The sequence below is a fragment of the Sarcophilus harrisii genome, chromosome 1 (assembly GCF_902635505.1).
Source record: "Sarcophilus harrisii chromosome 1, mSarHar1.11, whole genome shotgun sequence".
Taxonomy (NCBI): domain Eukaryota; kingdom Metazoa; phylum Chordata; class Mammalia; order Dasyuromorphia; family Dasyuridae; genus Sarcophilus; species Sarcophilus harrisii.
In genome coordinates this window covers 552,202,818-552,217,499 of record NC_045426.1, presented here as the reverse complement: position 1 = coordinate 552,217,499, position 14,682 = coordinate 552,202,818, and the positions used below count along the sequence as shown (strand labels likewise).

Genomic DNA, 14,682 nt, shown 5'->3' with positions numbered 1-14,682 from the left:
AATAAAATTCTGTTTTGATTAAGGGAAAGATGGTGTGTCATTCCTTTAGCAGTAGAGACAATTTTTTATCCAAAAGAATACATTGTGTTTTATTGTGTCATTTGTCTGAATACAGACTCAGTGGAATATCTAAATGATACCCTGCTCTGAACTCCAAGTTGAAAGTAAGTTTTTATTATACTTGAGGGAAACAATGGGTTCAGCTGCTTATTGCAAGGAGCAATTGTCAAGGGAGAGTTAAACTCAATTACTGTAACCATACTGAATAAAAAATACTGCCAAGAACAAAAATACGCCTGGGTAAAGACAGCCACTGAATAAAAAAAATCGACATAAAGCGTATCAAATATTTATTTATCTGGGCAACAAAGGACTATGATACATTGACAGGCATGGAAACTACTGCCAGCACAACTCAATACAATACAACTAGAACTGCTTCCAATATGGCCAGTGGAAATACAGGATACCAGGTGGTCCCAAATGTTTGAAGTTCTTTGAACAAAAAAAGGGGTGGGGAGGGAATCCCTAACCTTGGACTAAAGACAATTTTCATTTATTGCTCTGATGATGCTTTTAAGGGAAGACAGTGGAGAAAAATAAAACTTTTTTCCTAAATCCCATTCCCAACCCCATCTTCATGACATAAGGTTTGTAAAACTGCTCATGTTTAAAAATCATTCTAGGATCCAATATCACTTTTAGAGTTCAATGAATGTAAATGTAATACTAATTATATTTTTAATTCATTTTATTTTTCTCTGTTTTTTAATTTGTTCAACTGCTTCATTGTCGCCTTAACATGCTACAACAGATCAAAAATCATGAATCCCAGAGAAAAAAAAATAATCCCCCAAACCTTGGATTTCTAAATAAGTACCATGAGCCACATGAAGAACTAAGAGGGAAGATTTAAACCCCACTAAACAAGAGGTAAACGAAATCACCAGATAAATAAAAAAAAAAAAGGTTTAAAACAGACTCACCATATTTACAATTCCCATTAAATTACACATAAATAAATATATACAGACATGAACACTGATTCCCTTATAGAGTAACTGCAAATTGTGTTGTCATAAAACGTTCAAGTTGGTCGCTTTACCTTGGAGAGGAAGAAGTTCTATAACTGAAGACATGACATGGAACTGCATGGATTTTGTGTTCAAGTTTATTCACAATACTGATAAAAATGTCATTATCCTTTTTGCCTTTTTTTTTTTTTAATATGGCTACAATCTTAACTGAAGTAATGTAAGGGGAGGTGGTGATTCAGTCCCATGAAGCTCATAGAATTTTTTTAAATTTTTTTAACTGTTTTTTTTTTTTTAGAAAAAAAATGTTCTTTCTTTTTTATTTATTTTTCTGTTGGTTTACTTAAAAAAAAAAGTTCACAAACTCAGACAGAACTTTTCTTTGCTGGCTCCACCGCCTGTTCTGTTCTCTTAGGCTCCAAACGGGGGCGAGGGAGTGTTGATGATGAAGGGGGAGGAGGCAGAGAGGGACTATGAATCAGGGTTGTAGACAGAAGAAAGCATTCTTGCAGACTCAGAGAACAGAATGGGCAGCAGTCGATCGCTGATTCCAGAGCTGTAGCCTGCCAGGTGGTGGTGATGGTAGGTGATGAAGAAGAAGATGGGTGCAGAAGAGAAAGGAGATGGGAAGAGGTGAAAAGATGAAGCAGGGTGGAGCTGAGGAGAGGGAAAGAAGGAAATCCTCACTTTCGGTGTTTCTCCTCTTTGTCACCACTTTTGGCGCTGTTGTCTGTGTGGCTGTTGGGATTGTTGCTGAGGTACATTTTGTCCATGGCCTTGAGTGCCTCGGTGAGATAGTTCTGCAGGGCAGTGACTGCTGCGCACACTGCCGGGCTGCCGAAGCCATGAGAGATGAGGTTGAAGTGGGTCAGGCAGCTCTGAATGCCTGGCTCTAAGATAGGATTGGGCCTTGAGTTCCCCAGGGGAGATCGGTCCTGAGCCAGCAGGTCGGTGAACTCTTTACAGATCTGTCTGAAGCACAAGTGGAGCAGAGAGAGGTGGGAGAGAAAAAGAAAAAGAGAAGGAAAGAAAGAAATGAACCATTGCTGTCAGCAGCAGCAAGAGGGGGGCACTTTCCCTGCTAGATTATATAACCATCTGGAATACAAAACTGGGTTTCCCTGCCACCAAGCTAAAGATGTATACATGTAGATAATGTAGTATCTTACATTTTACTTTTTCTATTGACCATTTAAAGACTCAGACAGTATTTCTATGTATTTCTCAATGGGCCTATACAGGCAAATATATCCCACTCCATCTACTTATTCACCCCACCCTTCACCTTCATCTCACAAAAACAAGTATTAAACATTTCTCCCCTGAGACTCATGTCTCAAACATACATCTCGACACTCAAAGGCACATGTGTATATGCATGCTCACAGAAGGAAGTCAAAGAAAAGAAGCACTGCTCAGCAATAGATAAATACCTTCAATATGATCTACCTATCAGCCTTCACAGTAAAAACTCTATGGTATATCCCCACTGGGTACAGTTCTTCCTATAGTCACTTTGCCTATCACTTGTATTTAGGATAAACCTTTTACCCTTTCTATAGTCCCCCTTCAGTGAGTTGAACATTGAAAGAAAGATAATATTTTGGATTTGATTTACAATTGTTATTGTTGTTTTGTTTTGTTTTGCTTTGCTTTTTTTCCTGAGCAAAAGAACAAGATGTAAAAGGGACAATTGAGAATGACCTATCTAGGACAGGTACAATGTTCATTTTATCCTTATGCTGCTTTCCCCCTAAAAACTACAAAAAGAAGGCTGAGAAATTTTCAAAGGGATAGTGGGTGAGGTTGAGGGTGTGTACACAAGCATACATGTGTGTGCATGTGTTGAAGGTGAAAGGAGAGGAAAGAGACTAATTTTCAAAGCAGAAAAGCCAGGTTGGTACTACTTGCAATGAAGAAACCCTCCCTGCCTAATTGAAAGGAAAACTAAACCAAGGACCTTGCCCAGTCTGCCTCAAAGGTTTTTCAATGTGCTGATTGGGGAACTGAGTTTAGGGAAAGAGAAGGGGTAGAAGGAGTTAACACTGGGGAAAAATGAATCAGGATGAGCAAAGAATAAATAGGAAGAACTGGCTATCTATAAGCTTAGGCTATCTCTATCTTCCCCACCACAAACTGCCTCTATCTCAATCTTTCATCAACTGCATCCTCCTTTGTAACCTCCTCCAGCTTCTACCCTCTGGCTCTGTGCCCTTTGGTGACATCTCCATTGGTAATTAAGGTCAATTAAATAAGCCTTTTAATTTTCAGAAAACATATCAACTTTTTTTTTTTTTAAACATACCACCTGGAGAAGCCTTTTTAATTCTGGCAGAAACAAATCCTGACTGAATTTTGATGTAGGTGTAATTTGGATCATTTTGAAATCTCTTCCATAAATCCCCTATAGCTTAAAACATCTGAGATCATGGGAAAAGTGTGGAGAAAATGTGGCAGCAGGCAGCAAGGAAGCAGGCAAACCTAGAGAGAAGGTAGTAAGTAGGTTGGGGGTAGGAAAAGGAGCAGGTCTGAAATGGGCCAGCATCTGGTTTGTGTATTTCATGGGTATGAGCTCCATGTCCTTGGAAAATGCCTCCTTGAGAGAAAGAAACTGATATATATCAGTCCAAAGGCAAGATTATTTCCCCTTTAAGGATTTGGTCCTGATCTTTTAAAAACAATATAGCCACTGAAATATAAAGTCATCTACTATCAAATCCCAAATTAAGGAAAACTGCTAAAGGGCTGGAGAAAAGGAAGAAAAAGAAAAAGGACGCAAACTGAACTTTACTTCTTCCTTTATAACACATGATACTTTGATAACCTACAAAATAGTTTAGCTACTTAACAAGAAAAAGAATGGAGGATAAATTAGGGAAAGAAAAAAAAAGATTTTCTTTTTTCTCAAAATGCAGTTATACCAACATTACAGAGGGAAATGTCTTACTTTGTAGCTAGAAGCATGTTTTTTCTTGTCACTTGCTCATTGGGATCGGAATGTTGTCGGTTGAGAAATTCAGCTACTGCTTTGGCAGGGAATTCAGTTTCACACACGTACCCAAAATCCCTGGCTAGGTGTACTGCTTCTCCTGGCAGAAGGTTGGAAAGACAGAGAAGTGGGAGGAGGTAGAGAAATATGGGATCAATACATAGATATACAACTATGGGAATAACTGAATTCTTCCTTTTCCCAGTTCCCTAAATAAATAAATAAATAAAAAACAGCCAGGCAAATCCAAAACTGGGAAGAGGGAGGGGAGGAAAGGGAAGGAGGAATGCTGTTTAAGTATTTTATTTTTCTTCTCTAGGACCAAAGGTCAAGATACATAAATATCATAAATTTTCCTGCCCTCCTTTCCCCCTTTCCAATAATGATGGCTTCCTAGACAATGTTAAAATGTATCTTTTATAACAAACTCCCACCCATAAACACATTAATGAATGATATTCATAATTACTCTTGGAGCTTTTCTGAAAAGAACAAAATGCTTAAAAATTAACCTGATGGTATTTAATTATCTGTTCACCCCCAAACGATTAACCATGAGAATTTTAGGGTCACTCTACTGAGTCTGTCTGTTTTGTTGATTTTCAAATCTTTGGTTTTAATTTCCTGAACCAGTTGGTTTTTACTGCAGGGCTTCCTGCCATTAGCTCCAGCTCCGGAAGAACGCATGCGCCAATTAGAGCTTCAAAGCCCCGCTCAGCGGAGCTTGTTTCCATAAAATGGAGCAGATCATAAACAATAACAGTATTCTAGAAACTCCCTTACTGCCACAGGACTCAGATCCCCAACCCCAACACTTACTCTTATGCTAAAAATTAGGCATCACTATCAACCTATCTGCAGATCAGCTCCTTGTTGGTAAATGTGGTGGGGAATGTGGGCTAAATTTCAATATTACTGTACATGAATCTATGGCATAAAACAATAGCTTAAGATTACTGTCTTCCACCTCTAATAAAATCAATAGGTTTAATTATTCCTAAGTATATTCCTAAGTACATATTCTTAAACTTTTAAAAAAGTTATCTGCCCCCAAAATGAATACACTGAAATATATTCCATAACTGGATTATAATCTTTTTATATATATATACAAGGATTTTCCTGATTGACCATTATCACTTCAATTTACAAAAATGTATATAAAGATTTGCTCACTCTACATATAACTGAATTTTAAATTTGCATGGCATTTTACGTGCTTATAATTTTTCCCCTTTTCAACTTAAAACATTTCCAACAGGACACAAATAAAAGCAAGCTATAAATTCATTCCAATATAAGCAAATTTAAGCAAACTTGATAATCTAAAAAAGACAATTGACTACAAAAGCATCTGTCCTCTTAAGCTATGATAAAGTTCTGTCAGCCTATTTTTGGTTTTTTGGTTTTTTTTTTAAGAACCAGCAATAAGAGAATCATTCAAGTAATGCTTGTATTTTCTTTGACTTTCTACATTTAAATCAATAAAAGTCTAAAATAGCTCAATTATATTTTTTCACCTCCAGAACAGCACAATGGAATAATAAAGAGGCATTTGTTTAGAAAACCAGAACCAAAAAGGGAGTGTACCTCTGAGCTTTCAGGATAGTCTTAAATCATGACTCAGGTCAAAGATTCCCAAATTAAGTCAGGAAGTAATGGTCACGCATTTCTTAAATGCAGATGTCAGAAGAATTTAAATGATTTACTTTTGAGATCTTTAAAGGGGACAGAAACTTTAAATTTAAGAATTTGCAGTACTTGAAATTTCAAATTGTTTAAAATCAGAGGAGGACTGGGAGATGAAATTGTGTGGTAAAGATGAAGAAGGTCAGAGTAAAGAGATCATTCAAACACTTTATTGTTTATTCCTAATATTTTGGACTAACCAAATTGGCTCAGAAGGTGAAGTTATGTAACTAATGGAAAGTATCATTAAAATATTATCTTCCCCTATGACACATTTTCAAATAAAACAAGCTCCTCCTAATACAGAAGTGGAGGTACTTACCCTCTACTAGTGATGTGAGCAAGGTGACATTGGCTGCCTTACGTCTTCCTGCAGGAAGGTTTAATCCTATTTTGTCCAATTTTTCTCTTAAAGATCTTCCCCCATTTTTAGACTTTGCCCTGTTTCAGAGACACAAGAGAAGAATTTAGGATGATGTGTCTGTAATTCTAAATATCACTTTTCCCTAAGTTATTTTGAAAGTTGCCTAATAAGAAAGGTGGAGGGTTCACCTAAAGGAGTAGGAGTGAATTGTGTGAGAAGTTATACCAAAAGAACAGATTTGATAATATATTGAAAGATTCACTCTCCAAATCCTTAAAGGGTAGGAGGAGAGCAGCAAAACAAATGCTTCCACCAAACAACCAATATCCAGCTTTTTAAGCAATTTTATAATTGGAATTATTTTTGAATCTTTTACTTATTGCTGATACTAATAGCAGTAACATATAATAACTAATATTTCTATAATGCTTTGAGGTTTGTGAAACACTTTGCATACATTATCTCATTTGATCTAACCAAATCCCAGTGGAGTCTTTAAACTCTTTGGAAGTTGCACTGTAGGGTTATTCACACAGTGGCCAAAGTCATCATCACTCTTTTTTCTCGCCATTGCTCTAGCCGCAATGGGAAGTTCATTTCACTAAACTGTTTACATGGCATGTCACCAGCTTAACTACAAATGTCAAAAAAAAGAAAAAAAAATCAATCTTAAAGAATTCCACCACATGGGGGAGGGGGAAGAAAAAGGAAGGCGTTTCTAAATAGATGTCTAAATAAACTATCACGCACAGAACCGAGTTGAGATATTGTTTAAATCAATCACCATATTAATTAATTTCAGATTTTATTCCCTACCCAAGTGATCTTTAATTGTGTGGATTAGATTATGTTCCCCTAGGTAAACAGTCCCTAATTTAGGGGTGGGCAAAGAGAAAAAAGGCAGATGAAACTGACAAAAAATAAATTAGCATAGAGTGAAAAAGACGAACCAATATGTGGCTACTTATTTTTAAATGTTTGAAAATACAGTGCCATCTGCATTTTATGTAGGGGATACGGCTCTCCAGGTACAGTTCTGCAGGCCCACGCATGCATATCTTTTAAAAATGGATTTGGAAAGTCGTTGGGCTTATTTCTCGAGAAAATGAAAGGGAAAGAAAGGCAGGGAAAGCAGGAAAGCACCCCGTCCTGTTTCTTCAGTAGGAGAGCAATTATCCCAAGGCTCGCAGCGAGCTGGTTGGGAGAGCTGGGGGGCACAGTTAGGGCAGAATCTAGAGAACCGTCCTTAAGAAGGCACGACTTAATAGCGGGGCGGGGAAGCTCCCGTGAAACGGGAGAGCACGGAGGCGGGTCCCAGACAGGGCGGGCCTTCGGGAGTTAGCAGGGCATCCGCGCTCGGGCTCAGGGAAAACGGCGACCCTGCGGAAGGGTATGTTTCAGGGCCGGATTTGCACCAGGGGCTGCGACCAAAGCGGAGGGAGGGAAAGACGCTAAGGAGAGCGCGTGCCCGAGACAGCGCGAGCGCCCGGCGCTAGGCGGGCGCTGGAAGGGAAGGGGGCGGAGGGAGGGGTGGGGATTGGGAGAGCCGACCACGCAGGGACCAAGAGCGCAGGCGCGGCCCGCTCTCCGCCCCGCCTCCTTACTCCGTGCTCCTCTCCCCGCCTCCCTTCCCAGGGCGGGGAGAGAGAAGGGGAGGAGCCGGCAGGGAGGCGGGATGGGGCGGGGTGGGGCAGGGTGGGAGCAGGAGCTAAGCGCCGCTCCGGCGCAGGCGTAGCGCGGCTCCTGGAGGCTGCGCCGGGCCGGGCCGGGCCGGGCCGGACCGGACCGGACCGGACCGGACCGGACCGAGCCTCACCTCCGGAGCACTCCACCCAACAGCGACGCGTTGAGACACTCGGGAGGAGAGAGGCGCCGTTGAACTTCCGCCACCGTGACCTTGTACTTCGAGGTGGAGCTGAGGAGCGAGAGGCGACCCGGAACTGAACAGAAGACCTCATTGGGGTTCACGACGCCACCGAAGAGGTTGTCCTTGTTAATGGGGATGGCGGAGACGGCGTTGCTGTTGGACTTGGACAAGGACACGGGGCCTGCGGAGAAAGATACGGGGAGGCTGTGGGGGGCGCCGGGTCATCGAGGGCTCCCCCAAACCAAGCGAGTGAACATAGCCACCCCAAAAGCCGCCTCTGGGCCCCGACCTCCCTTCGCCCTTCTCCCTTCTCATTTTCCCACCTCTTCTTTTCCCTCTTATTCACAACTCTTCTCTCCTTTTCTTCCTGACCTCTTTTCCTCTTCCCATTTGTTTAATCTTCTTTTCCCTGTCTCTTCCTCCCCTCCCTACGTTTCCCCTATCTTTTCCACCTGTTTCCTTTCTCCCTTTTCCTCTTCTCTTTTCTTTCCTCCCCCTTTTCCCTTTGCTATTTAATCTCCATTTTTTCTTCTCCTTAATTCTATCCATCTTCTAGTTTTTCTCTTCTCCCCAATTTTAAAGTTGCCATTATTCTTGCTTCTCTTCTAGCATTTAGGGGTGTTGTGCCTCCCGCTCCCCAACTTGTCCACTTAATATCTCTGGTTTCCTTCCTCCCTCTCTAAAGTCTTAAAACTGTCACCATCAAGAGATGGGTCCGGAGCTTTCCCCAGAAATAAGCAGTCATAAGCATATAAACTCTTCATACAAGCAAGTCTAGGCAGCATATACGTTTTCATACAAACAGGGATAGGTGGTATACAAGCTCTTGTACTGAGATTGGATCAGTCTCCCTCCAATCAGTTCTATTTTGGGGGTTTGCATTTGGGTGGGGAATTTAAGTTGAGGGCTTTGCATCAAAATAATAATAATAATAATAATCTGAAGCATTAATTCTAGGCTGGAGGGAAAAGAGGTGTGTGTGGAGGATACATATCAGCTGATCAGTAGTTCTTGGTTTGCTTTTGAGGGACCCTGGTAGTAGGGTGGAGCAGTCCTCTCAGTATCTTTTAGAGCTGAGGAGAAAAGATTCAAAGAGGATTTTGGAGAATTGATGGAGAACTCAGTGGGCAGAAACAAGGACTATAAGTGAACTTTGGGGTTAAAGTAACACTACCACTTATAAAAGATGGATTCACTTCTATACTCAGGATATTTGACTGATAAAATGAGTCCTGCATTTCAGTTTTTGAAAAATGTTCAACATTAAATGGGCAAGTATTAACAGCCTGAACATCTGAGGGCCTGTAGAGAAATGTTAACGAGTCAAAACTTCATTAGAATACATACATAATGTGCTTTGTTTTGAAAATTTTTAACAACCTGGCAGACTAAGTAGATCTCTGGGAGTGAGGGCAAAAGTTGTGTCCTTCCTCCTAAAAAATTGCACACAATTAATTTTAAAGCTACGGTTAAATTCAAAGCCACTGAAAAGTGTTTTGACCAATTTCATTTCTCAACACAAACATACTCGGAACCATTTAAATAAAATACGCTTTTAAATAGAATTTAAAATTTCACAAGAACACGTCAAATATATATTATATACGTATGTAAGTAGTCTCATACTATATAATATTGTTCTTCTGTTATGCGTTTCTTAGTAGGAATATTCTAAATGGGGGGGGGGTTAGTTTTTGGATAGATCACTTGTGACATTAATAGCTCTGGGGAGGCTAATAGAGACAATAGGAGTTAAACGAACTCTGGAGATTACTAATAAAAGAGCCAATTATCATGTCGACTTGGAAAGAGCATCTCTTAAGATTTATCCCTTGCACATCTAATTTGACGTGACAAAGGCTTCACAGACACAAAAAAATGAAACTTTAAACTAGCTATCTGTGTACTGATTAGGTTTAGAAATGAGAACAGTTTTATATAGCAACATCCTCTAGTGATGCAAAGAATTCTGAAATAACACTGCCAACAGAACACAGAAATGTTGCTACCTAGAGCAATAACATATAAATTCACTCATTCCAATCAACTTTATTTCTACTAACTAAACCTAATACAAATTACAAATCCATGCAAATCACTTTATACCTTTCTAACCTAATACAATTTGAAAATTGCAGTGAAATCTTGGGAAGAAGGTATAAATTTGAACCAAAACCTAAACTTCTTTGCGCCTAACTTAGAGTAACAAAAGGTTTGTTTAAAAATCCTTAGCCAACAGAATAAGAAATTAAAAAAACAAGAAATCTATTTTGTTTCTAAGGAAAGCCATGTGCCACTTTTAGCTATTATCCTTATTTCAGTATAAAAATTTGTCAACTATTCCATCATAAGTTTCTTAATGTCCATGGGCTTTTAGTCCCAGTCGTCTCATGAAATTAATTGAAATATATGACCTTTTAAAAAGTGAGATGCCACTACACAATGAACAAAATAAATAATTTTCCATATTAAAAAAATTCAAAATACTAACAGAAAACAAAACGTAAATCCTGCTAAAGGATAAAAGGCTGATCATTTCAACATTGCTGGTCCATGCTTATCTATTTACTACCTGCAAGCCTTTAGGAAATCCTTTAGAAAGAGAGAGAAAAAATAAAGCTCTGCAAGTTCTTTTAAATAGTACACTGCCTGTAAGGACATGCTTGGAATGCAGAAGGAAATGGCTTACCTTTCTTAATTACAGTTTGATCTGGGATGTTAATACCGGGGTCTTCTACATGCTGCAACAAAAGGATACGGAGGGATTTAAATGTATAATCATAACAAAAGGAAACGAATGTATGGGGATGGTGGGGGGGGGGGAGGAGTGAGGTTGTAGAAATGAAATTTCCCCTCCTATATAATGACATTTATATATAAACATCTCATGTTGGCTTATTGGAATTTTCAGCTTTGCAAATCAAGAGGCTTCAGTGCAGACTGATGGCCAAACCCTCCCACCCCTAGCATATACATACAACCCACATCTCAATATTTTCTCTTTGGAAATAAAACCTAGAGCCTGAATACCTTATCTTTGACAAAGTACAATTTAACCTTTAAATTGAATCTCACTTAAGTTTGGCGCCTCATCACCTTCCCCCCCTTTCTCCTCCTTTCCTTCTCTTTTTCCCCTCCCCCCCCCCCCATATTAGGATTCAAGTATGCAGCCTAACTACAGCTCGGCTTAAGGCTTTCAAAAGCTACAAAAACAATGGAAAGTAGTCGATGAAGTAACTAGGGAATAGTGAAAATCATTTGGAAACATTTTAGGTAGTGCGATAAATAGCTAACGCATATTCATATTTGGTTTGGAAAACCAAAAAAGAAAAAAAAATAGGTCCCCCTTTCTGAATTAAATAACTAGAATATGAATATAATAAAGACCCTCAAATTACTGTTCTTCAGGCTCAGGTTTGGGTGTTGCTTTTTTACAAATGGACTTTTGTGTGCTGGAGTCAAAACGTGATTAGAAAGTAAAATGAAATCATGTTTTCTAATTCAGAAACTGACAGGCAATATAATGTCTGGCTGTGTTTACAAATTAGCACCAGTGCTGCTGAGATAGAAGATTTCGCAATCGTTACCAAACACAGGCATTACCATTTAAAAAACTATTACTTCCTTCTCTAGTCTTTGTCCAACAATAATACTGATTCAAACATTTTCCATTCTGTCTTGGATTTATGCTCCTGTTAATTGTGCCTGATCTCAATGATTCCGGGTGGATGGTACTAAGTTGCTTTATTACAGGTTTTATTATACTCAATGCTCTCATTTGTAACTTGCCTAAAGTGCTTCTGGATTTAAGTATAATTAAATTGAGAAATGTTCAGAAATGACTACTGCGGCAGTTCTTGTGTTTTAACTATATGGGGAAATATGATCCCTTTATGCATGCACCCTAAACCCATAAAGTAAATGTAGTGTGGCATAATACTTTTATTTGTGTTATTTCTAGACATATTCCATACAAGGAAAACTGTTAACTTTAAAATCCCACTGAGATATTTATGATTAATTTTAACCATCTACTTGATTTTTTAAAATATTAAGTAGTTGCAGAACTGAAAAACTGAAACCGACCCCTTTCCTGACCCAGATTCCTTTGAAAGAAACTTTTTTTAAAGGTAAAGAGGAATGATAGATTTCTTTATTTTTATTTGATCACTGTTAATTTCTCCTCACCCACTATTTTCACCAGAGTGCCTTAATGTTACAGATGTGTTCCAACTACCACTGGATTTGCAAAAAGTATAGCAATTATAATTCACAGAATTTCCATAAATATGGATCATAGTTTTGCAATTTGGATATTTTGAAGGAGGGATCTAGGTAAAAAAATTCAAGATTTTAGGGCACAATGTTATAACCCCCAATTAAAAAAAAAAAAAACATTCAATTAAACCATTTCCTCTGTGGACAATTTTGTTTCAGGAAGAAACCATGCTGAATGTCAACCGGTTTTTTTTTTCCCCCCATACATATATGTATATGTACATATACACATGTGTATATACATCCATGAATATATGATAGAATGTATCCCAAAATATTTTGGGTCCTGTGTATATGATATATATATATCTGATATAAATCCCCCATTGTGAAAAAAAAAAGTGCCTATTTGCCATTCAAGCCTACTAAATACAACTTTTCAGTGGTTAGCTTTAGCTAAGTACAAGCTATAATAAATTTCCTGCTCTGTCCAATTTACCAAGGGTTTCAAGATGACCAAGAAAACAGAAACAGGGTAAGTTTATCTGACCATCATCTTTGTAATAATGGGGTTATAATCATTAAACTGTCAGTAGACATATTGCTAAAATATTTGATACAGTAATTTGGGATAGCATTTTAACAAAAATCACATCCAGATACATTTCCTCTGAAAAGTGACTTTTTCAGGAACTGGCTAAAGTTTTAATAAGATTATTGGCATGTTCTAATTCTATTTTAGAAATTGGGAGGGAACCATAAGTATACATTTAGAGCAACAAAGGTGGTTTAGGTTAAATTTCAGAAGGTATTTTCAAATTAACAATAGTTTGCCTTCTAAATAACAAATGTACCAATGCCATGCTTAATTAGAATTTTAAAATTGTATTGATAACTAAATTAGAACTAAACTATTACTCAATAAATTTCAAAACATTTAATTTAATATAGGGTATAGCAGATCTTGATAGACTTTGATAACCCAGCTAATGATTTATGAGGTCACTAGCACTCCTAGTAAAAGATAAGGCAGTATTTTAATATACCTCTAGTCTGATTTTGCTACATACTTTTTTCTTTAACCATGATAGGTTGTGAAAATGGTTATTTTAAAACTTAACATTTTACCACTTTATGTAACCTGGAAGAACTGTTTTTCTTCTAATGCCATTTTTACCCACTTTTTTTTTAAGCTTTGAGGGCATTTAATAAGCTCTCTTAGTTGTCTAACGTTTTTTTTTCCCCCAAGACAGTGAGAAATCCCAAAAGTAAGGCCTTGTGGTGGTATTACATACTCCTCCAATCGGAACAGCTTATTGTCATAGAGAAGGGAAGATACTGTCAATGATGGCTTTAATTTGATTTATTTATATGTTAGTGGAAATGTTAATGCATGCATTGTTTGTAGGGAGCAGTAGGAACCTATTGTTCTTGGTGGAGAACTCTCTGCCACTTTTTCGTTTGTTTTCTTTGGATCTTCGTTTCCACCGAAAAGAAAACACCAGTACCACGGTTCTGTCACGGCTTCAACCATTCTATTTAGTCTTAGATAACTTTTCTACTCTGGAGGAAATGAGAAGCAGGAAAGGAGGACATACCTTCCTCTTTCCCCAAGACCCCACTACGGCCCTACTTTGCACTGAAACTACCTTTAACTGGGGGAGGAGGGAAGGAGGATATCTTAATCTTTCTTACCGGTACATCTTCTATAGCATGAGGTATTGAATGGATCGGAATGTCTCCTAGTCCTGAGCTCAGCCCATGGGGTCCGTGCAGTAGATCCTCATGTCGCCGATAATCCCTTCGAGGATCCAAGCCCGATAACTGATGGGGTAACCCCCGATGTGTGTGTAACAGCCCAGCTTCTTGGCTTTGTCTCTGTCCCGGCCAGCCTGGGTGCTGTGGCTGAGGTTGGGCGTGAAGAGGATTCAGGCTATAAGGATCATTAACGTGGGAATAAGGATCTTGCGACTGGGGGTAGATGGGCTGGTAGGGAGGGGGAAAGTAAGGAGGCTGGAAGTCTGCGTTGGGCGTGTGAGAGAGCGGAGGGGCACTCGTATAAGGTGACTGACCAACAGTTCCCAACTGGGGTAACCGGGCAGTCCCATTGCTGGTGCCATCGTGACGGTCCTAGGGAGAGGAAGAAAGAAGAGAGGGAAAACAACAGATATAAAATCTGAGTTGCTTATATTAAATCGGTTTTGTATAGCTTACTCATGAAACTTCCAGGTTCTCGATTCCTGATTCTTTTCAGCCGCCGGAGCAGCGTTTTAAGATTGTCTATTAACTTTCTGGTTTCGGTGGAAAGCCCCCCAAAAGTGAAGGACATTTTCAAAATTTCTAATTGAATTCTGGTGTAGACTAGGGGATAAAGAATACATCCCTATGTATTTCTTCAAATAGAAAAAATTAGAAAGGGGTCTTCTAAATTTGAGAGGATTCAAATGCCACACCAAACCTCCCATAAGCAAAATAAAAAGTCCTGGATATTAAACAGTAGAACCGCTTCCTCCTCCTGCCT

At 38.8% G+C, this 14,682-nt stretch overlaps 1 protein-coding gene across 6 annotated transcripts in view; it reads right to left on the bottom strand.

Annotated features, from left to right (window-relative positions):
- Window positions 1-333: 333 nt before the first annotated feature.
- The window catches only part of TFAP2A (transcription factor AP-2 alpha), a 24,382-nt gene continuing 10,033 nt past the window's right edge, over window positions 334-14,682 (bottom strand). For 5 of the 6 annotated variants that reach the window (XM_031946874.1, XM_031946872.1, XM_023496344.2 and 2 more), the window contains exons 2-7: window positions 13,857-14,291; window positions 10,633-10,684; window positions 7,893-8,124; window positions 6,035-6,153; window positions 3,982-4,123; window positions 334-2,006 (exon numbers count right to left, since the gene is read on the bottom strand). In XM_031946874.1, coding sequence (XP_031802734.1) covers window positions 1,718-2,006; window positions 3,982-4,123; window positions 6,035-6,153; window positions 7,893-8,124; window positions 10,633-10,684; window positions 13,857-14,291 — 1,269 coding nt within the window. In that variant the 3' untranslated portion in view covers window positions 334-1,717. The remainder of the gene's footprint in view (window positions 2,007-3,981; window positions 4,124-6,034; window positions 6,154-7,892; window positions 8,125-10,632; window positions 10,685-13,856; window positions 14,292-14,682) is intronic. The other variant, XM_031946871.1, reaches the window with a different exon arrangement.